The sequence below is a fragment of the Squalius cephalus genome (assembly GCF_949319135.1).
Source record: "Squalius cephalus genome assembly, chromosome: 5".
NCBI classification, from domain to species: Eukaryota; Metazoa; Chordata; class Actinopteri; order Cypriniformes; family Leuciscidae; genus Squalius; species Squalius cephalus.
Window position 1 is genome coordinate 27,183,894 of NC_137126.1, and position 25,600 is coordinate 27,209,493.

The 25,600-nt window shown below is 35.4% G+C and overlaps 1 protein-coding gene across 1 annotated transcript; it reads right to left on the reverse strand.

Annotated features, from left to right (window-relative positions):
• Window positions 1–275: 275 nt before the first annotated feature.
• LOC307158651 (uncharacterized protein) lies at window positions 276–17,288 on the reverse strand. The gene is made up of 6 exons (XM_079871405.1): window positions 16,779–17,288; window positions 10,328–10,437; window positions 2,000–2,155; window positions 1,713–1,903; window positions 1,229–1,256; window positions 276–1,051 (listed from the first exon to the last, which is right to left on the reverse strand). Exons 2-6 carry the CDS (start codon window positions 10,362–10,364, stop codon window positions 849–851), a joined length of 615 nt encoding a protein of 204 aa, XP_079727531.1. The 5' UTR covers window positions 10,365–10,437; window positions 16,779–17,288; the 3' UTR covers window positions 276–848.
• Between the last annotated feature and the right edge of the window lie 8,312 nt (window positions 17,289–25,600).

The window sequence follows — 25,600 nt, forward strand, 5'->3', positions numbered from 1 at the left end:
ATATTCTATTATGTAAATAAACCATAATATTCTGTTTTATTTTTGGTTTCCTTGGTTACTTATTATCTCCTTGTTTTCTATGGTTACGTATAATTATCACCTATCAGTCATTATGTTTGTCTTGTATTTAAACTCCCTGTTATGTCCCTTGTTGGTTCTCGCATGTTAAGTTGGCTGAGTGTTATGAAGATTAAATAAATGCGTCTCGTCTTGCATGTTGTGTATTTTTGTGTTAAAGTTAAGCCAATAAAGGCAGTTATTTGTACAGACTCTGTCAGCTTTAAATAGTTTATTAAGTGGCCAGTCAACAAGACAATAGTTAATATATGAGATACTTATAAATCTACAGAACATTGGTTTAGTCCTGAGGGTACATATGTGGAAGTACAAGGAAATGAAATAGTCCACTGAGTAAAGCAGAAATAATAGGAAAAATGAAAGAACACATGAATAAAAAGTGGCAAGAAACAGCTGTTTATAGGCTAGGCTGTTTTTTGAACAATGACATGCAACATTAGCACATTTGAAAATGACAGTTGACCGTTTGTGCCTCAACTATTCAGTCACAAAACACTTATTTTAAAAGTGAAGTTCATGCATATCTATAGAATCACATCTCACATACTGTAGACATTTCTAAGCATCATCATATAACCAGTTACCTGCTAATTTATATTCAAAATTTTATTCTCTTCATGCTGTCTACTATAAATGCAGTTTTGGTGATATTTCTGTATGTTGTTGACATGATAATTTGAGCAGCTGATAGTTACTGCTGAAAATCACAAAATGCTAATTTCATTCTTCATTAAATGAGAGGCAGACCATGTTAATTAGCACTGCATTAATTAACAACAAAGCTTTTGACCTAAAACATATGCAATAAGCACCACCAAGATAATGAGGATAACAAGGACAACAAGAGCAATAAGCCAACGAGAGTAACGAGAGTAACAAGTGCAACAAAGGAATTCATGCGAGTCTCCATCAGGGATTAGTCTGCCATTTTCAGCACTCTGGTCTGTGGATAGATTTCGATTTCCACCATCTTCTGCAAGAACGAAAGACAGCTTTTATAAAATATAATACCACAGGTTTTTGTTTTATTCCTTCACGTTCCTTCATTTATTCCTTCATTTATTTTTATAACTATAATTAATTACGATATTGCATAGTAAGAGTGAACATTTTACTGAAGAATGAAGAATGTAAAGCTTGGAATACTTACTACTCAAGAAATAATATGAAGTCAGTTTCTGGAAGGGAAATTAATATATGAATATATTTGTGTTAACTACAATAAAACACACATTCATCTTTCACTTTGGACCCTTTTCACACATTTGCTGGTTTCAGAAGCGGAAGTTGTCATGAATGGGTAAACTTCTATACAGCAAATATGATCATTGCATTCCTGATTGTTGCAATAGCAAAAGAAAAGAAAAATACACGATAGCTTTTCCACAAGTTTCTAAACGAGAAAAATATATAAAGAGATTGATTACAACAGTCAGAAGAGAAAAAGGTGTCAAATTTAGCCGACCTTCCCTCCCTGTATTTATGTTGTATTTATTTTTTATAAAAAAGTATAGTGTTACAAATGTACATTTAAAAAAATGGAAATATAAAAACTTTGCTAGATTTTTATGTTAATAACTGGAAACACATCATCGCAGTTTGTGAAAAGTGTCCATGGTGATCAACATGCCTACCTTTGAATTGAGGTGCTGTGCAGCTTTAGCAACTGCACTGTCATTCTTCTGACATCTCAGCAATTCGTTATCATAAATCAGACAGTCCACTGCAAATATGTCATCTCTCTGTATAGCAGTGTTGCTGTCTGGGATAAATCTCTCAGTGTTAAACGTAGAATGGAGTATCACCATGATGACTGGCGTGAAACCTGTAGGGCAGTTAAAAGTGGATTGTTAATTGGATCATTAAAAAAAAAAATCGGTTAAGTTTAATTAATTATGTTTTATTATTAATCTGGCTTCACCATTTGTAGCTTGATCAATGTACTTCATTGCAGCGTCAATGTCAGTTCCAGCACGAGAAACAATGGTGCAGAAAAACAGTATGAATTCACATTGCTCAAGGGAATTGACCTCCTTCAGACCAGATACTTTATTACGAAGACTTCTCTTGAATTCATCTGGGTCCAAAATAAGAGGGGGAAAGATAAAACAGTTGAAGAACAGAATACAATTTAGAATATTCAGCATTTTAACTACACTGTAAAAAATATTTTTGCAATTTAGTTATTTCAACTTATTTTTGTGAGTAGAGATAACTAGATTGTCCAGACAACAAGAAATTTTAAGTTTTCTTGTCCTCAACTAGACTGAAAGTTGAATGAACAACTTAAATTGTTATTTTAACTCAAAAATGTATGTTTAAACAACTGCACGCGATTTTCTGTTGAATTAACAAGTATAATTGTTATTTTAACTTATAAATGTAAGTTGAAACAACTGCACTAAATTTTCTGCTGGTTTTACTTCAATTATACTCTAATGGAGCATAAATGACTTTAATAGAAGTAAATTTACTTTGTAAACTAAACTTAGTAAACTAAACTTAATTTATCTATATATCTTGCTGTCTGGTAGACTGCATTAAAACCTAAACTTCAATATTATTTTAGTGTGTAACGTTAGCCTACATTAAAAACATTACTGTTATTTAAAATTATGAGCACAAATTAATTAAATTACACACACAAAAAAATTGTCTAGCTGTTTCAGTTTTTATTCATGGTCAGATTCAATCCATCGTGGGCGATTCATGAAAATGAACCTCTCAAGATGATTCGGTGAATCATTTTTTTCTCTCTGAGAATTTTCGAGAAGCCCGCGGAAACTGGATGATTTTCTTTACCTCAGTTTCATCTCAGTTGCAGAGCGCCAGATATAGGTAAGTTTTCACCATAATATTTGAATTAAAAAAGTAACTGTCAAATTGAATCGATATGGGTGATATAAATATATCAAGTAATACGTCTGTGGTTTGAAATGTAACGGTTTTCATTAGGCTAACGTTACTATTCAGTGTTTGGATTTTGCCGGCCTCGCGCCATTTCGTTCATGTTTTAAGAAATCTTGATAATAGGGTGAATTACTCACGATGTTGTCACGAATTTAAGATTATTGAGTGTATTTCTGCACATAGAAGATTCGCTCATTGTACTTTCTCGTGTTGACAGGTTCAGTCAAGTACTTTGACTAAAAGCTTGTTCATCAACCGGAATTTTTTTTACCTCAGTCACTTCAATTCAACTCAGTTGCAGAGCGCCAGATATAGGTAAGTTTTGACCACAATCTTTGAATTACAAAAGTAAATGTTAAATTGAATCGATATGGGTGATGTACAATTAAGTTAATACGTCTGTGGTTTGAATGTTTTCATTATTAAGTTACTATACGGAGTTTGGATCTTGTGCCATGTCGTCGCGCTTATGTTCATGTTTTAAGAAAATGATAATAGGATGTCATGATGTTGTCACGAATTTAAGATTATTGAGTGTATCGAATCAGAGTGTTTTGCACATACTGTAGAAGATCATCTCATTGTATTTCCTCGTGTCCGACTTGCAGGTTCTGTCAAGTTGACGACGCTTGTTCACCAACCGGATTTTTTTTACTTAAGTCACTACATAAGTTGCAAAGCACCAGATACAGGTGAGTTTTCACAGTAATCTTTGGGAATTCTTAAAATTAACTATCAATTTGAATTGATGTGGGTAATAAGTAACTTGTTATATCTGTACTTTTAAATGTGACTGTTTTTATTAATATGGGAAATGGTTGTGATTGAAACACTGCATGTTTCAGTGATGCCTGTTTGAGTCACTTGTAATTTGAGAACACATTTCAACCATCTTCCTAAATTCATCATGTGAATCGTTTATAAACCTGTAGTCTGAAGTTTTAGGCATTTGAAAGCAAAAATATTAAAGGGTTAGTTCACCCAAAAATGAAAATTCTTTCATGCATTAATCATTTATTGTAAAATAATTCTGTAATTAATCATCCTCATGTTGTTCCAACCCCATAACCCCTAATTTCTACCAACTGCGGAACGGCTGCGCATCCGCTCCGGAACGGCGGTGGAGTCAATAGCTTTCCATTAAAGTCAATGTGTGTATTTTCTCTGAATGCGGAACGGCTGCGTTCCGACTCCGGCGATCTGCAGCCCTCCAGAGCAGATACGCAGAGCTTCTATTTTTGCCGGGTGCCGGAGAGCTCCACAGCAATTCAGCACTTATATCCAGCGATCATATACGTGAATTCACGAGATGTCGTGGGTCCTTGTGACCGCAGCTGTCAGTCATGGCCGCAGCCATTCCACAACAAATCCAGACCTGGTGGGTATTGAAGGATGATGCAGCACAGAGCCGACACGCAGCGGAGCCGATCCGCAGCCGTTCTGCAGTTTGTGAAAATCCGGGTTAAGACTTTCGTTCATCTTTGGAGTACAAATTAAGATTTTTTTGATTAAATCTGTGAGCTGTCTCACTCCTCCATAGACTTCTAGGCAATTTCATTTTGCCGGTCCAGAAAAGTTAGTACAAACATTGGTAAAATACTCCAAGTGACTACAGTGGCTCAACCTTAAGTTTATCAAGCGACGAGAATACTTTTTGTGCAAAAAAACAAACAAAAATAATGACTTTATTCAACTCTTCATTTTCTACAACGCCACGATGCATGCGCGAGAACTGAGAATATGACACAGATGGGTCTCAATGTAGTGTTTAAAATGGTTCTAAAGTGTGCATTTCCTGGATGTTCGAATCGTGAGAAACCAAGAAGAAAACGTAAAAGTGCCTTACCAGTGCCGCAAAATGAATGGCTTACCTTTTACACTTTACCATCAAATGATCGCGAGCGTCATCTTCTCAGTTCTCGCACATGCGTTGTGGCGCTCTCATGAGCTCATTCAGAGGCCCACACAAAATAAAATGAATAGTTGAAAAAAGTCTGGGTGTTTTTTTGCACAAAAAGTATTCTCGTCGCTTGATAAACTTAAGGTTGAGCCACTGTAGTCACTTGGACTATTATAACGATGTTTTTACAATAGTAAAACCTGAACTTTTCTGGGCTGGCAGACATCGATTACCCAGCAGTCTATGAAGAAGTGAGCCAGCTCTCAGATTTCATCAAAAATATCTTAATTTGTGTTCTGAAGATGAACGAAAGTCTTACGAGGTTTAAACAAAACCTTTAATGCTTTTCAGAGTTTCTTTTTGAAAGGAATGTTGTGAACAGGATGTTTCATGTGTCGGTATGTTGTGGGAATGGCATTTTAGAGTGTTTAGTTTAATTGATGAATTTGTTGAAGCTTGAGAGCATAAATAATTGGTAACTTAGTTGATATTAAAATGGCATTTAAGCCAATTCATAGGTCTTTAATGTGTTTAACAATGTTTAAACGGTTTCTTTTGGAACAAAGGATGTTTCTATATTGAATGCTGTGGGTTGATCTTGTTTAATGTTATTTAACAAATGAATCCACAAGAGATGCATTGAGACAGGTGTAAAACACCTTTCCATGAGGTTGTTTTCTGCAATTTCATTGCAAAAAAAAATTGTATTGTATATAACACCTGATGTACTTGTTACATCATAAGAATGGCATCTATGCTAATGTTAGTCTTTCTGTTTATTCCAAGGTTTACTGAAGTCAGCCGGATCCGGGCCGTATCTAGATCAGGTGGTGGACCTGCGCCTGGACTCATCCACAACACATCCCTGAAGTGCCAGCCTCATCAGCCCTGTAAAGGCCTCATTGACACTACAGCCATCAGCACTGATCCTCAACAAACTCGTCTACATACTGGCGTGACTCCGACTTCCAATCAGATGGAACTGGATAAACATTCTGAATGTTCTGATCCAATCTGACTTCTGATCTGTAATGCTGCCTGAATCATAATCATACACTTCGCTCGTTGGCCAGAGGAGAACTGTCCCCCGACTGAGCCTGGGTTCTCCCAAGGGTTTTTTCTCCATTCTGTCACCTGATGAAGTTTTGGTTCCTTGCCACTGTTGCCTTGGCTTTTGGCTTGCTTAGTTGCGGACATTTAATATTCAACAATATTATTGATCTGCTTTACTTAAGGTGGAAGATGACGCAATTTTCTTCTAGAAACAAACTTTGTTGTATTATTTTCATGTTATCACTGTAAAGCTGCTTTGATACAATCTGTATTGTAAAAAGTGCTAAATAAATAAAGGTGACTTAACTATTGTAAATTGTATCAGTGATCGTTAATTTTCCATAATTTAAAAAAAAAAAAATCAAATGTATTTTACAAATTAATGTTCTAGTAGTAATTAATTATTTGGTACTGCTGTCTGCTGCAGGTTTCAAAACACTACTTTAGTTGGCTGAACTTATTGGATGTAGTTTAGAAAACTTAATTTTAGTTTGGTGAACTCATTGGATATAGTTTAGAAAACTTAACTTTAGTTGACTTAACTTAAATTCGAAGTTAACTTAACTAAATTAAATCAGTTCATTGTACTTCATAACTTGTCAGGTAAACTTTTCCAAATTTGTCAGGTACACTTTTATAAATAAGTTAGTTTAACTTAAAAATATCCATGCAAAAAGATAACAAAAAATAATGAGTTAAGTCAACAAAATAATTTTTTACAGTGTAGTTACATCTTAGCCTTTCATTAACACAAACTTTCATTAAAATGTTATTTTATTAATCAGTTCATTATCCTTCAATCCTTAGGCAGCCTCGTTTTCATTCCTGTTAAAAAAAAGTCTAAATATGAAATGTAAGCAGTTTGAATGCATTTATGGTCAACAAATAACATTATTGGCAGTTTATTGTATGGATCTACTGCATGTTTTCAAATGGATGAATTGGACTCTGGCCCGCCTATCTATAAAATGCTTCTTTTTTTTTTTTTTGCTCTCTCGTTTTAATTGCTACGTAGTTACCTCTCTCTGAAAATCTTGTTCTAATCTTTATAGCAGGAACAAGGAAACAGCACTGGGATGTGGTCACAAATGTTCTATAAATAGAGAACCTATTATAGTGGGAATTTGTTTTTTTAAGTGCTATAGAGGAGACGAATGTTGGAGAGCTAACAAGAGCTAAAAACCTGACTAATATATATATATATATACTTAATTTTTTGTATTTTTTCGCTTGGAAGTCTTTTTATCTTTCATGCTAGATTCCCATGAAGGATCTGGATCTTGGCGAGCTGCCCTCCTTCTGCTTCCTATCCCACTGAAAATTAACTGGGATGATTTTGTGGTTGTACTGTAAAATGCATCCCCTGACCAAGTGTGTAAGGTATATTAATAAAATGAATTAATAACAAATAAGTAGGTAAATACAGACAAGCTGGAAAATGTGCCAAATTTCACTTTTCCCGGCTGCTCGCGATGACCAGTCCGTGACTGCCTTATATTTAGCACATTTATTATATTAATAATAAAAACTATGGCACTTCCGGTGAAAAAGGTCGTCCTCTATGTTCAGTCTTTTTACAGTCCACGGCCACACCCCCGTGCTACAGCCCACGTCACAAATAACAAGACCAAAACTGGACAAATAGAAAATCGGTTTGATTTCCTGGCTTTCTGAAGTCACAATTTAGCAAAGTATCTACTGATGAAGTAGCTACACAAAAAAAAAACAAAAAAAAAAGGAAGAAAAAAAAATGACCGTCTGGTTTAAATTTTTCATTTTTGTATTTGCCTTTTTGGTATAAAAAAACTGAAGCGACACGGACCAATCTTACAGTATTTCTGATCTATATATCATTTCGGCTAAAACATTGGTGGAAGATTTCCATCCATTTGAGTCAAGTCTTATGGGGGGTCCCCAAGTTTTTTTGGGGTTGGTTAGTCTCGCAATATACACTTTATACAAAATATACAATATATTTGATCATAGTATGCATAAATATATATTATTTATTTAAAACGTTTGATAAAGAATTATATATATATAAATATATATATATATATATATATATATATATATATATATATATATATATATATATATATATATATATATATATATATATATATATATATATAATTCTTCTTTTAAATTACTTACTAAAGTAATATGGATTTAGAGGGTGACAAATCAGCAGACCCAAAAGGGCAACTATGGCAAATATACCAGGGCCCTACATATAAGGCACTTGAAGACCCGTAAAAGCAAGTGACTTCAAAATACATTGAAATGTCTCAAATTCAGTAGAAAATAATCAGATGGCTTCCAGACTCACTGGATGGTATCACTGTCAGATTCAACAGTGGCACAGGAATAATTATTTCATAATGTCTCCAAAAGCAGTGATAAAAGAGCAGTCAGTAACTTCAAAAGGATATCTATCTTCACAACTTTTTTATTACTTAAACAGCAGCAAAAGAATGGAAAAATACTATCAGGCTGTAATAGGTATGAACCCAGGTGCGGGAGCTTTACTCAAAGAGTGCAGGACAACTGGGCAAGATACAGTCTTTGGAATAGTTTATAAGTTTAGCATGTCCAGGATATTCTCAAAAGTCAACTCAGCATTCATCCATAACAGACATCAAAGTTATTTCAGGAACCAGTGGGTGAAGACATAAACCAAAACTCAGGACAGGTAAGTACTGGTAAGCATCAAATTTCTTCAGAAACAGGGATAACGAAAATCTCAAATGAGAAATGACCTCTCAAACAGAAATGCATACTTAGTATATATATATAAACTCAGTCTCTTTTCCCACAACTGAAATGGAGAACTGAACATAGCTATATATAATGTGTTACATAGAAACGTAGAAAACACGTATCTGCCCAGATAGCAACATTGTTTCGCCCCAGATCCGGCCCACATCTGGCACTTGTGGAATGCGGATCTGGCCCACATGCAGCGTGGAATGATGGCACTTGGGCGGCTCACTCCTGTTTGCCAGATCTGGGCCACAAGCAGGCCATAGCAATGCCACATGTCAGCCAAGAGCAAAGAAATAAACCAGAACTGGACCTTATCTGAGCCACAAAGTCTGTGTATATTAAATATGGAGTCATTTCAGCCTTAATAAGCCTGTTAACAAGCAGAATCGTTGAAGGAAAGAAGAGAACAGAAAAAGAGACGAGCAGACACACAAGAACTGACTTCAGCCACAGTCTAAGATGAAATCAACTGAAGAGAAAAGGAGACATTAAATGTGTGAAGAACTCAGCAGAGGAGGATTAAACGACCCCACAAACAGCATTACCAGCTTCACTTATTACTAACCAGACTGGCTTTATTTCTGTCAGACGTCTACAAAAGTTTTTATTGAGAATTAACAGAGGTTTAACTCTATGTGTTTCATTTGAAGTCACCATAACAGTGAGTAGTGTTTCCATTAGTTGGGCTCTTAACTCTTATTATATCTTTTGTCTTTTTTTTGCCGCTGTGACAGTGTGTTTGTCAAACACATTTGCATCAGCAAAAAAAGCTAAAGTGAAATGAGATCAGGTGATGATGGTGAACTGTTGATGGTTTTATAATCATCATGAGATAACCTGTTTCACTGATGTCTTTGGAATCTAACAATTGTGTTGTTCCATTAATATTTTCACATCACAAACCCTGTGTTACTGCAGCATGACATCTGCGCTCTTTAGATGTGGGGCGGGGCGTTTACATTTTAAAGAGACATGGCAACTAGCCTATAAACAAACTTAAAATAAATGATTGTAAATAATGAATTCACGAAATTTACTGTATCCATTGCATGCATTTAATCAGATTTGTCATTATTATTTTTACTAAAATAAAAATATCTGAGGGACCCCCCTAATTCTATTTTTTACTTCTAATGGGGGGTCCCTAATACCTTATGGGGGTCCCGGATCCCCCCAGCCCCCCCTCAATTCGAGCACTATACATAAAATATCCATTGTGATGTGGAACAGAATCTGTGGCCCAACAGATCGGGACGAGATGAGGTGTATCAAGACTGCACAGTCATTCCCCATATAGTGTGGCATAGTTCTGCTTGAGGGGTGTTTCCTTCCTGTTTATCTTTCTAATGTTATATCCCCATTATTTGTACTGTTCATGTGTTGTCATTTTTTTTCCTGTTCCGCAGTGACATTATACTGTAATTTGTTGACAGACCAACTATAAAAGAGTAAATGTGAATCCTGTCCAATCTCTTGCAATCAATAACCCAGATACAGATGTGTAACTTTGTACTGTTGAAATTGACATACGCCATACAGATAAAATGCAGCCTTTGTCATGATTTGATAAATGTACCAAAGCGACTGAGAAAATGTTTTAATAATGCAAAATCTTACCTTCAATGATTGCATCCTGACCAACTACTTGGACCATTTTCTCTCTTCTCCTTCTTTGTCTTACACAATCAGTCTTTTGTACTTCTTATCTGAGTGTTGTTTAGTCTCACCTGAAACAAATTTAAGTTCACTTATGACTATCACTTGATTGTTTGATTTTAGCACATTTACAACAATATTTGTCAACTTAGAGATATTTTAAATAGTTAAATCTAATATTAAATGTTACACCTAAATGTTAAATGTTAAATCTAAATGCTAAATCTAAATGTTAAATCTAAATGTTAAATCTAAATCTAAATCTAAATGTTAAATCTAAATCGAAATCGAAATGTTAAATCTAAATATTAAATCTAAATATTAAATCTAAATCTAAATGTTAAATCTAAATTTAAATCTAAATGTTAAATCTAAATTTAAAGTTTGGCATGCTATTTGGAGAAAACGTGCAAATCTTCTTTTGGAAAGTAATCTTGTATGAGCGATGCCGACAGCAACTTGTAAACAGAGCGTGCACGAGGAGAACCTCGCACGCACGCAGGTGTTTAACCGGCGTTCCCTCTCGGGAGCAGGGAGAGTGTTGCGCAATGCGCATGTGCATTTTTTCAAAAAGTGGAGAGGGCGGTTCTTATATAAAATCCGGAAAGATCCTCCGCTATACCTTTAATGAACCGTTATGTTTGTATTAACTTAGAATGAGTAATTTATATCTACATAACAACGGCCACCCCTTTTGTGACGTCATGTTTCTACCGTAGCCGACAGCGAACAAACAGTATGGAAAGCCAAAAGGGCCAAAACGTGTGAAACTGTCGTGTAAACACGTAATTACGTGTTAACACGCAAATTACGCGTAAACACGCAATTTACGTGTTAACACGTCATTACGTGTTAACGCGTAAATAACGTGTTAACACGTAAATTGCGTGTTAACACGTAAATTATTAGACATTAGCACCACCTACTGGTTTGGTGCTCTTGCTCAAACACACAGAACCTAATTAGATTAAGGTTGTAAAAAGCCGTTTTTAATGTGAAAATACATGTTGAACATTGCATTTTCAGAATATAGGATACAACTACATATAATAATTATTTTAAATGGGCCTATTTAGACCGTTAAGTTAACTATAACTAATCAAGCCCTGAAAGGCATGACCATTTTCACAATCACAATAGAAATTGTGTAAGGATAATTACACATTTCTCCAAACAGTATTTTCATGTACACTTATACCATATTTCTAAAGCATCTTTTTTATAATTTAACCTCTATGCATTTGTTAGAGAGCCCCTTCTGATAACACCATTAAGCCTTATGAATCTGAGATAGTGCATTGTTTTGCAGTGTTTTTCGAAGTTAATATATATATATAACAAAGTTATTTATATTACAACACACACACTACACTTTGCACATTATATTACATTACACACACAAACACATATATTTTACAAAGTTATTTATATTACAACACGCACACTACACTTTACAAATTATACTACATCACACCCCCCCCCCCCCCCCCCCCCTTATTTATATTATTTATATTATACACACATGCGTATGTCATAATAATAATCTAAGACGAGAGTGGCTTGAATTATTAATAATTGAAATGAGACAGAATTCCTGCCATAAAATTACATTTTACAATGGATATTCAAATGTGAAATCTGTGAATATAAGACCAACAATTATTAAAATAAACTGTAATATTACTACACAGAACAAGAGATTATGCTATATTCTCGCCAATGTTTGGATAGATTTGGAGATTACACTCGTGATCTATCTATTCAGTTTCCTGCAAGTTATACCCTTCCGTCGTTGGCTGATGATGGCTGATGAGGTATGCTCAGCGTTGTGCTTGCGTCACTCTATCATGAATAATTCAAATAAAATAAAGGTGTTGTGTCACGTTGACACTGCCTGTCGTAACTGTTTGTAATCATTCTCATGACTATTAATGTGATGATGCACACCTTCGTTGTATTGTATTTATTCATGAGATTGTGAACGAGCTCTTACCTAATGGATACGTTGAGCCTACGTCACCTGGCATCTTCAGTTTGGTGCACGCCCGTGATGCGCATCGTATAGTAAATACAGAGACGTGAAAACAAACAGCACAAAACATAGCTACTTTCGGTTTTAATAAACACTGTTAAACATATTACGGTGGGTTGTATACGTTGAAAATAGTTATTTTTTTACTTTATTTAAGTTTGTCATGAGTTGCTTAGCGATTAGCGCGACAGTCTGCCATTATATGCAATCAAAATACCGTTGCATTTGGAATCAATACGATTTGATGTTGTTTCAGAGTTATGAATTATTTATCTTCGACTTCGAATTATCCCCCCATGTCTATTAAGAGTTGGCTAAGTGAATGTCCGTAGCCTAACCCATTTCTCTTTTTTTTTTCCTCAGAGATGACATTTGGTAGCATAAATAATCGATATCAATTATGTAAAAAAATAATTTAAGTCCTTAAAATAAAAATATGAGCACAACTGGCACAACTAATCAAATGACAAAATTTAGAAATTGGATGCAGTTATTATAAACGTCATTATAAACTGAATAATAAATAAGTAAAGATAGATAGATGACAGACAGACCCTTACGAATATAGGCTAACAGTTTTACTATAGAAAAATAATAATAAATTGGTCTTCTGTGGTGGTCGACAGTGCGGTGAGAGTGAGAGTGCGCGCGCCGGGCTCTCTCTCTCTCTCTCTCTCTCTCTCTCTCTCTCTCTCTCTCTCTCTCTCTCTCTCTCTCTCTCTCCTCTCTCCCTCCCTCTCTCTCTCTCTCTCTCTCTCTCTCTCTCTCTCTCTCTCTCTCTCTCTCTCTCTCGGAGGTGTGGAGAATGTTGTCAAGGCTGGATCTGGATTTTCCCTTTGCCTGCAGAGATTAGGCCTATTGTCTGTGATGTGGACAAAGTCCTCCGGCTGGACCTGACATGAAGACTTGATACAGAAGCAGAAACAATCTCTCTCACTGACCTTGATTATGCAGTTGCGCAAATTTACAGGATTTGTTTGTTATTTGTGCTTGTGCAAGATAGCCATGCCAGCCAGTAAAGTTCCATGGTTTCCAATGTGCCAGCACGCAAATCACGTGTGTGGTGTGTGTAATGTAGTATAATTTGTAAAGTGTAGTGTGCGTGTTGTAATATAAATAACTTTGTAATATATGTGTTTGTGTGTGTAATGTAATACAATGCGTAAAGTGTAGTGTGTGTGTTGTAATATAAATAACTTTGTTATTTGTTATATATATATGTATATATATATTAACTTCGAAAAACACAGCAAAACAATGCACTATCTCAGATTCATAAGGCTTAATGGTGTTATCAGAAGGGGCTCTCTAACAAATGCATAGAGGTTAAATTATAAAAAGATGCTTTAGAAATATGGTATAAGTGTACATGAAAATACTGTTTGGAGAAATGTGTAATTATCCTTACACAATTTCTATTGTGATTGTGAAAATGGTCATGCCTTTCAGGGCTTGATTAGTTATAGTTAACTTAACTGTCTAAATAGGCCCATTTAAAATAATTATTATATGTAGTTGTATCCTATATTCTGAAAATACATTGTTCAACATGTATTTTCACATTAAAAACGGCTTTTTACAACCTTAATCTAATTAGGTTCTGTGTGTTTGAGCAAGAGCACCAAACCAGTAGGTGGTGCTAATGTCTAATAATTTATGGAACGCCGTTGGGGACAATACCTATTATATGCAACGCGTGAAATTTGGACGCATTAACACGCACAGTTTGTACGCGTCTTTTTGGTCCGTGTAAACGCGAACGTTTTGTACGTCTAAACGCGAAGTTTTTTGTCATGTTATTTAAAGACACGATCGTTTGTATCGCCTTAACGCAACATTTATGGCCGTGTATTTTTTTACGTGTTTCTAGACGAACGTTTTCGTCGTGTAAACATGACATTTTTGAACGTGTAATATTTCTGAGTCTTATTTGATGTGCGACATGGATGGGAGACGCCTGAAAAAAGTTTTTATTTTTTACTTCAAATATTAGGCATAAAAAATATTGAGTTGTGTTGTACTGACTCTTGCATTTCCCACAATATATGTGATGTTTAAATGTTGAATAAATATTTGTAAATTGTCATAGGATACTGGTGCTTTGTATTCTGAAGTTGAATGATTTATGGCATTTATTGGCACTATTATGTATAATTATTGACACCCCACCGTGGTCCTCACTAATTATTAAACCCTGGCTATGGCCGTATCCAGTGTTGTATGTTGTATATGTTAACATATGTTATACATATAGCCTGTTATAAGAGGATGCCAACTGAACGCAGTCTGTAAAAGTTCTTTGACAGTTTAATCAAAAATTCTAAGAGCCATCGTAGAGAGTCAAGTCAAGTCAAGTATATTTATATAGCGCTTTTCACAATACAGATTGCGTCAAAGCAGCTTCACAGCATAAACCAAAATAACACAACAAGGTTTTATTGATTGATAAAATTAAATTAAATATTCCCAAAATATCCCCAACTGAGCAAGCCAAAGGCAACAGTGGCAAGGAACCGAAAACTCCATCAGCAATCCACTTTTCCACGTTACCGGAGACAAAAAACCTGCATGAGTACAAACGGGATGAGATGCCACAGCATGACACAGCACTGACATCACAACCAACGTATAAATGCATCATTGACTCTAAAGTTTTACGCTTGCCTATGTACATGCCAACGTAAAATTACGATCTCATTCACGAACAAATGTTACGTGTGACGTTTGCATAGGTATTTGCTTACCTAACAGCACATCATCCCTCACGGAAAGAAATGTCGTCTGATGTTTATATATGTATACAGCAACGTGCCATCGCATCACAAATGCAAATGAAATCCTAAATAGAGCAACACTATTGGCTGTTGTGCGGTCTGACGCGACACCCGAACATATACTTCGTATTTACGCGTACAAACTGTGCGTGTTAATGCGTCCAAATTTCACGCGTTGCATATAATAAGTATTGTCCCCAACGGCGTTCCATAATAATTTACGTGTTAACACGCAATTTACGTGTTAACACGTTATTTACGCGTTAACACGTAATGACGTGTTAACACGTAAATTGCGTGTTTACGCGTAATTTGCGTGTTAACACGTAATTACGTGTTTACACGACAGTTTCACACGTTTTGGCCCTTTTGGCCTTCCATACAAACAGCGCTACAGAGCGCGTTTCGTCACTAACTCGATTGACAAACAGCAGGAAAAGACGCAGCAGCAGAGTTTCGTGAAAATGAATGTGACTGACCACAGTTATTCTATCGGACAAGAGCCGAAGGAGGGTAAATCTGATTCGAAAAAGAGAAAATATGACGAAGCAAGAAAAAGAAGGGAGAAAAAGAAGCAAAAATCACGGGTAAACATCGGTTTGGCTTTTCAGCGATGGAGGAGTCTTAAAAGCGAAAAAGGCTTTCAAAGCGACGCCAACAGGTTTTATCGTAGTTTTTGTCCAACTCCATTGACTTGTTTTGGATGTGCTGTGAGGTACGGTATTACTCCGCCACCAACTGGGCTGGAGTGTCTATTATTCAAGCTCTCAACGGAAGAATGTACAGGTGTGAGGCGTTTGGGAAAATAGGTCCACAGTTTTACAACGAATGGTAAAACACCTGTTGGAAAACATCTTTTGCAGCGATTTTTGTGTGAGCATATCAGTGAACACCCCTGACCACTCGGTGAGTTTCACGTCTTTGTAAACGAAAGTGTAATGCGTTTTTTGGAAGGATTGTTCCAGTGCACATATGCAGCCATTCTGGAAAGCGAAAGAAACCTAAAATTCTCGGGACAGCAGCATGGGTCCAAATTTTAATCTTAACCGTTCTATTTCATCAGAAACGATCTGTAAACAGGGCTTTAAGTGTAAAATACCGAACTTGTCCCTTAACATTTAGATTTAGATTTAGATTTAACATTTAGATTTAGATTTAGATTTAACATTTAGATTTAACATTTAAATTTAGATTTTACATTTAACATTTAGGTGTAACATAATATTTAGATTTAACTATTTAAAATATCTCTAAGTTGACAAATATTGTTGTAAATGTGCTAAAAAGTTACCAAAAATTCATACCAGTTTTTTAAACATTGTTTGAAGCTAAATGTGACAAAATGTTGTTATTTTCAGCGATAGCAATAAGTACTACTTTGGGTGTCTTGTTCATCATATTTATTTTCATATAAGCAGAACATCATGGTCATTAGCAACACAGCGCATGAGTGTGAATTACATGATATCCGCCTTTGATCTTATAGATGTCAAAGTGTCCTATATGCACTTTAAAATCTCATTCACAAATAACCGTAAAGTTCCAGTGGGATAAAAAAAAATGCATAAATAAGGCATAATGAAGGACATAGCCCACAGCTACTTACTGTTCTTCTTCTTCAGAGGCTGCAAGTGCTGCGTGAGGTCTGAGCGCTGAATCCTGAGTCATTGAGCAACACTTTCGTTTTTAGTTGATTCAAGCTTAATGTTCTTTCAGTTTCGTTTTGACTCTAATGCTCAAATAAACGTCTAAAAATCAGTTACAGCACAATAGGCTGCATATGCGTCTGTTTTATAAGGCTACTGCTAACATAATAATCGGTAGCAGAAAATACTAGACGCTGTGTGCATCCGTCCATGTTGTGCATGTCAAATATCAGTCATAATCAATAAACGTAATTTCTTATGTTTTTTTGTATCAATATTTATTTATTGATCCTTATTCATTTCATTTCAAATACAGTTTCTGAATGTTATTTACATATAAAAACACTTATGCTATTCATGATCAAGTAGCCTATCATATTTAATGGAAACTTATTTTTACCGTTAGTAACGTGAGGCAAAAGAATGAAGGATAAACTGAAATTCACAGCATTTCAACACAGCATCTGCTCACGTAGTTGAAGCAAGGCTGCTATTGGATCATCGAGGCTAAACGTCATATTATGCGACTATGTTGTAACTTCAGGAACCCAACTTCAGGAAGATAACATGTTCCTTCCTTATATACTTCATTGTGTAACTTAAAACATTGAACTTTAACTTATTAAATTAGCTTATTAAATCATAAAAGTTACATGTTTTAAGTTATATTTAGTAGCATGCTATAATCAGTTAGCCAACTGACTAAAAATGTCAGTTTTGTTAGCCAAAATGATACTGCTCTGTGAAAAATCATCCATGTGAGAGTTCAATGGTTATAGGCTACTTTTCTCAAGAGAATGCACTTGTAGCCTATACTTTTTTAGCAGATCTTTAGCAGTTTAATTCTTATGTTATTTAAATATAATGTAGTAGCGTATTTATAAATATAGCTGCGAGCAGCGATTACGGGCCCAAGCCGGTGGCACCGCAACCCCGGTGCCTTTAGTTACCTAAAGGCACCGGGGTGGCGGTACCGCCGGCTTTGGCCCTCCATCGCTGCTCGCAGCTATATTTATATATATATATATATATATATATATATATATATATATATATATATATTATACAAACATATATATATATATATATATATATATATATATATATATATATATATATATATATATATGTATATGTATTTATATATGTGTATATATATATATATATATATATATATATATATATATATATATATACCGTTCAAAAGTTTGGGGTCAGGAAGATTTTTAATGTTTTTAGGAGAAGTCTCTTCTGCTCACCAAGGCTGCATTTATTTGATTAAAAATACAAACAAAAACAGTAATATTGTGAAATATTATTCCAATTTAAAACAGCTGTTTTCTATTTTAAAATATTTTACACTGTAATTAATTTATGTGATCAAAGCTGAGTTTTCAGCATCATTACTCCCATCTTCAGTGTCACATGATCCTTCAGAAATCATTCTAATATGATGATTGATGGTCAATAAATATTAATTATTATTTTCAATGTTGAAAACAGTTGTGTACAGATTTTTTTTCAAAATGCGTTGATGAATGTAATGTTCAAAAGAACAGCATTTATTTCAAATATAATTTTTTTTTACATTTTAAATGTCTGTACTGTAACTTTTGATCAGTTTAACTCATTCTCGATTAATAAAAGTATTGATTTATTTTATTTCTTTCCCCCAAAAATAAAATTAAAATTATTACTGACCCCAAACTTTTAAAATAATAATGAATGTTTCTTGAGCATCAATCATCATATTAGAATAATTTCTGAAGGATCATGTGACAGTGACGACTGGAGTAATGATGCTGAAAACTCAGCTTTGATCACAGGAATAAATAACAGTTTAAAATATATTAAAATAGAAAGCAGCTGTTTTAAATTGGAATACTATTTTACAATATTACTGTTTTTGTTTGTATTTTTAATCAAATAAATGCAGCCTTGGTGAGCAGAAGAAACCTCGCTTAAAAATCTTACTGACCCCAAATTTTTGAACAGTAGTGTATATATATTATATAAAAATGTAATGGATAAGACACAGATAGTTTTACTTGCCTGACCTGATTAGAACAATGAAAAAACTTAAATGAAAAAATAACTTGGGAATCTCTAAAACGAGGGCGCGATTAAACAGTGGACACATAAAAACATACTCTGTCATTTTGTTCAGAACATCATTCAAACTGCAAAGTGTTAACTTATATTTTTGTACAGTAGCAATAAAACACAACATTGTGCTTTTTTTAAATACATTCAAGCAATCCTCCCCGAAAATGAAACTAAAATGCTCACGGCTGCACAGGCATTCATAATGGTGCGCATCCTCAGCGAGGAACGAGCAGAACAGAGTCAACGTTTTTTAGGTCATTCCTCCTTCCATAGGAATTTATTGAAAATGCTCGCTCTGCTCCGCACCATTATCAATGTCCGTGCGGACGAACATATTTTACTTTCGTTTTTAAGTTAGAGATTAAAAAGCCCCCAGCGGTGTCACACGTCAGTTAACCAGTGGTAAAATATTCTTACCGTCACATACCTAGTATATTTTTATATAGATATAATAGGCCTACCTGATTTTGAACACAAGAGGGCAGTATAGCACTATGTTTGACTTTATTTATTTATTGTTTAGACTAAACAACCATTCTGGCAGTTTTTAAACTTAAACTTCATTCTTAAATTGAAAAAAAAAGAATAAAATGAGTTAAGTTCTGGTATTTGTATACTTTTATATAGTAATAAATGGTTTATAATTAAATTTTTAGAATATATGAACCTTTTAGTGTTTCCTTTTTAGACAATACTTTAATCCCTCGCCATAGCAAAACCGTTTGAGATATTTATTATCCGTTCACAATTTAGCATCATTAATATATTTTTATCATGTTGAAAAAGTTTGGTGGGAATAAAATAAACCACTTAGTTAAAGGTGGCTAAAAATTCAGAGGCTGATTTTGCAAAAAAAATCCACATTCAGATCAAAATATCTGACTTTCTGATGGTCAGAGCTAATGACTTTAAATTAGAAAGTTGTCCGGGTCGATGAGATCAATATATGAACTGAGTTTTTTTTACTGTAGTTAAAACTAACCCCCCCACTTTTGTCAAAAGCATGTTGAAAGTGACACACTTCCTGCTGCTAGTTGGTGGCGCTATAACTTTGAATCACAATAGCTACATCCATCTGATCGGCCTCTTACCACGAACACACTGCTGAAGTTTCATCAAGATCAGTTAATGTATGCAGAAGTTATTCCACTTCGTGTTTCTCTTTTCTCGCCATAAATTCGATTCCTCGCCACGGCCAAACCGTTCGAGATATCAAAAATCCGTCTGCAATTTAGCATCCTCAAAGTCTTGACTACATGCACACCGAGTTTGGAGGGGACACAGTGAATTTTCTAGGAGGAGTATTTCACATTCCACAGCAAGCGTTTTCCAAACAACCCATAATAGCCGACTTCCTGTTGGGCTGGCGTAAAACTTGACGGGGGAAAAGTTGTTTGGCACAATGAGATCTATATGTGTACCGAGTTTCATAGTAATTCATGCAAGCGTGTTTGATCTATGGACCAAGTTTTCAGACCCAGTTCAAGGGGGCGCTGTTGAGCCCCCCTGCCACGCCCGGGTACCAGCTTCAGCCCGGCCCTGATGCCAGGGGGTTCTGACCTGTGTGCAAAGTTTCAAGAGTTTTTGAGCACGTTAAGGACCCCAAAAGCCCCTGAAACCTTGATTAACAATATAAAAGCAATAGTCAGATCCCCCCTCCCCTCACACACACAGAGACACAGAGAGAGGGAGAGAAAATTCTCCAGAAAATCCACATTCAAACCAAAATATCTCTCTTCCTCTTGGTCCGAGCTAGTTACTGTAAATTAGAAAGTTGTCCGTCTTGATGAGAACAATACACATACCAAGTTTTGTTGCTGTTGATAAAACTAACCCCCCCACTTTTGACTAAAGGTGGCGCTACTGAGCCATTCCACCACGCCCGTTTCTGAAACTTTGCACATGTCTACTGTATAATAAATGTGATGTGTCTGTCGAGTTTCATGCATTTTCAAGCATGTGAAGAGTCTCAAAAGAATCCGAAAAGAATATTAAAGTTTGATGCGTTGCCACGGCAACAGTATCTAAGATATCAATAATCCTTCCACAGGTCTACATCTGCCGGGTGTCTACATTATACACATAAAGTTTTAAGCAAATCGGGTAAAAATAAGAAAGTGATTTCAAAGCATTTTGAAAGTGACACACTTCCTGTTGCCAGTTGGTGGCGCTATAACTTTGACTCATAAAGGTCACATCCATGTGATCGGCCTCTTACAACGAATACACTGCTGAAGTTTCAGCAAGATCAGATAATGTATGCAGAAGTTATAACACACTTCCTGTGTCCCATTATTCGCCATAAATTTGTTTCCTCGCCACGGCCAAACCGTTCGAGATATCAAAAATCTGTTCGCAAGAATTCATCCTCAATGTCTTGACTTCATTCACACCGAGTTTGGCGGCGATCGGATGAATTCCCTAGGAGGAGTATTTCACATTCCATTGTATGCGTTTTCCAAACAACGTATAATAACCGACTTCCTGTTGGGCTTTTGTAAAACTCAGAGCACGAAAGTTGTGCGGCCCGATGAGATCTATATGTGTACTGAGTTTCATATTATTACATGCAAGCGTGTTTGATATGTGGACCAAGATTTCGGACCCCATTCCAGGGGGCGCTGTCGAGCCCCCCTGCCACGCCCAGGTACCAGCTTCAGTCCGGCCCTGATGGCCGCGGGTTCTGACCTGTGTGCAAAGTTTCAAGAGTTTTTGAGCATGTTAAGGGCCCCAAAAGTGGCAAAAAGGCACAAAAAAAAATAATGAAGAAAAAAAAAAAAAAAAAAAAAAAAAATCCTTACGAAAACAATAGGGCCTCCGCCCTTTCAGGGCTTGGGCCCTAATAAATGTCAGACAGCCCCTGCAAGTCTACTGGGGCCATCTAGTGGGCCCCTGCGAATAAGTCAAGAACCACTGTTTTAGCCGAACCATCATGGCTCTCCAGTTCGCTAGATATCAGTAGTGCACACACTCAGATTTAGAACCACCACAAATCAACACAAGAAAAAGAGTGGTTTGAGGAAAAATGGCACTCCTCAAGGAAGTGTCATTAGCCCAATACTATTTTCTATTATGATAGATGATGTATTTCAGAATGTGGGTAATGAGTTTGGTAAGGTATTATTTGCGGATTATGGAGCAATGTGGAAGAAAGGAAAAAATATTCAATATGTGCAAAAGAAAATGCAGGAAGCAATTAAAATAGTGGAAAACTGGTCATATGAATGGGGTTTCAAATTTTCAGTGGAAAAAACTAAAAGTATGGTGTTTACAAAAAGCAAGAAAGTAATGGAGAACTTAACATTATATGGAAAAGAGTTGGAGCAAGTAAATAATTTTAAATATTTAGGAGTTATATTTGATAAAAAGTTAGTATGGAAAGATAATATAAATAAAATAGAGGAAAGATGTAAAAAAGTAATAAATATAATGAGATGTGTGAGAGGATATGAATGGGGGGCTAGTACCCAGGCGTTGAAATACATGTACAGTGCAATGATAAGATCAGTGATAGATTATGGGAGTATAGTTTATAGTTCAGCATCTAAAACATTAATGAAAAGGATTGAAATCATACAAAGCCAAGCGTTAAGAGTGTGTTGTGGAGCAATAAAAACTACTCCTATTGTAGCAATACAGGTAGAAATGGGGGACATGCCAATACAGCTTAGAATAAAACAGTTAGCTTTAAATTATTGGGCAAGTATACAAGGGTGTGAAGACAATGAACATATAGCAAAAAGGGCACTGAGCCCATGTTGGGAAATTGAGAAAATAAAGAAGGAATATGGTAGTTGGAAAGTGCAAGAATGGGCAAAAGAGAGTAAAATCCAAGATAAAGTACAAATTAAAAAGTTTTTATATACAGTTAATCCAAAATGGATATTTTCAGAAGTGTGTGTTGATTATAGTATTTATGATAAAATAAGAGGTAGTGGAGGAAAAGGAAACTGGGATAAAATATAGATTAAAAATATATGAGTCGTTTTTGCATATATTCACAGATGGATCAAAGGACATAAAAGGGGGGAAAACGGGTTTTGCATTTGTAATACCACAAATAGGATTAGTATTTAGGGAAAGAACTCCAGATCATTTATCCGTTTATACAGTGGAGATGCTAGCCATATCATTTAGTCTTCAATGGATGGAACAAAATAGAATTAAAAAAGGAATTATATGTACGGATTCATTATCGGTATTAGTGTCAGTTAAATTAATGTCCACCAAAAGTCGAATAGATATATTATATGAAATTTATGAGACCATATTTAGATTAAGGAAATTGGGAACAGAAGTTAAATTTTGATGGGTACCAGCACATAGAGGAGTAGAAGGAAACGAAATGGCAGATTATTATGCAAAAAAGGCAATAAGAGAGGAAACAATAATAAATATTGCATATAGTGTTGCTGAAATGAAATCTATTATTAAAGCACATATAATGGAAGAGTGGCAAAGCATGTGGGAAAAAGAAGAGAAAGGAAGACATTTATTTCAAATACAAGGGAAAGTAGGAAAATGGAAAAATGTAAGAATGAATAGTAAAGAGCAAAGAATAATATCACGAATAAGAATGGGTCATACTAGGCTAAATAGTACTATGCATCTGATAGGGAAGCATCCCACAGGCTTGTGTGTATGTGGGGTAGAGAGAGAAACAGTGGAACATGTTTTTTTTATGTAATTGTATAAAATATGAGGAAAATAGAAGAAAACTCAGGGAGAAATTAAAAAACATAGGAGGGGGAGGGATAAATGTAAAGAATTTGTTAGATGGTGAAGAAAGGAAATATAAGTTGGTGATTGAGTATTTAAAACAAAGTGATTTATTGAATCGAATTTAGTTTTTTTTTTTTTTTTTTGTATTATGATCTTACTCCGACTCACACTCCAGCATAGTAGGTGGCGGAAATGCACCTAGACGTTAGATGCCACCCGCCAATAAACAGAAAGAAGAAGAAGAAGAAGTGGTTTGAGGACGGAGGTAGTCGGTGAGTGTTTCCGGTGCGCGGACGTCCAGTCGTAGTGATCTTTTTTTACAGTCTATGGTCTAGTGAACCATCCGCATTGTTGTTGGTTGTGAAATTGAGTATACGAGTTGAAGTAGCGAATATTTTGTTTTTCTAGTCACAGAATTGGGTGTTGTAGGGGCCTGTGCAGGGGCCTGTTCTTCGTACGTTGCTTAAAACATCCGAGATCAAATAAGATGATATCATCGTGCTAATCATGATCCGGCTAATTAGGTTCTTCGAACACAGCTGCCGTATATGATTAGTATAGCTGGATTGAGTTATCTGAGATAATTGCGCGTTCATGCGCTGGTTTAAAAGGGGATATGTATCGATGCGATGGTAGAAACATTGATCAGCAACGCTGCTATTGGCTGCTCAGCGTGGCCAAAGAGCGCGCTCAGTTTTTCTCCTCAGCAGAGCAAGAACTAATAGTCGAACTTTATTCGGAATTTTAATGTTTAATCAAAACGCCACGGAACACCTCAAAGTCTGCAAAAGCCAGGAGAGAGGGCTGGCAAAAAGTAGCAGACAATTTAAATCCGTTAGAAGTGGCCGTGTTAGATGTTTTTTATCATTTATTAGCCTATATTTTTGTGTTTTAATAATTGCATAATTACTTGTGCATTGTAATGTCAGTCACCATACTAGAACATGGGAACAAATAAAAGTGAAGTACAAAAATATTCTACATAATGGTAATTTTTAGTTATATTATAGTCTCTTTTATAAAAGGCACTGATAAATAAATGGTTGTGTTTATAAAAGCAACCAAGAAAAAGGCTGAGAAAAAAAAAAAGATCTTAGTAGCCTACACTGTAAAATAATTTTTGCTGCTTTAAATTAAGGCTGTATAGTCATTTCAACTGTTAAATCTTGAGTAATGATGAATTGCTTTGACTTGTGAAAGTGAAAACTGATAAACTTATGTTAATGTAAAAATATTTTGCCATGAGTTATTGATCACATTTTTCCCGAGTGTAGTTCATTGTAATGACATTGTGTTTTCCTCTTTTGTGCACTTTTACATAATACACACTTGTATCTGTTCCCAAGAAAGTGGTGGCTGAAATATGTGCAGTAAGTGGACATTTTCTAACTTTCCAAAGGAAAGAAAGTATAAGACTTTGTAATGTCCATTTGTTTCCATTGCACTGGACAGTGAATAAACCCTCTCAGATAACTGTCATATGGAGGAACTAGCCTACCTGAAAGTGCATAAATAACTTTACTTAATTTATACTTGTATGCTTTATGGCTGCAATATAAGTTGCAGGATTCCACATCTACAGAAAGGCCTACAGAAGAGTCTGCACAGACAGAGAGACATAGGCCTACAGGTGGGCAGTGAATAGCCAACTTTTCCTTTTTATTTGTTGCATGAGGCATGTGTCTAATATCTCTTGTTGCAGGCACTTGACCACTGGCTTTTCTTTACAAAGAACAATTGAAATAAAACTCAAGGAACTAAGCATATTTGTCTTTTATTAAACATTTAATGAAAAGGTTTTTTTTTTTTTTTTTTTTGTGTGTGGCAATGTTGTGTAATATGGCACATGCAACAATGTCACAGGCCCTGTCAGGTGTGCAACCCTCAGACTTTTCAGACACTGAAATCTTCCCTTTAGTTAGCCAAAGTTCATTTCATTGTGTGCCCTTGTCCT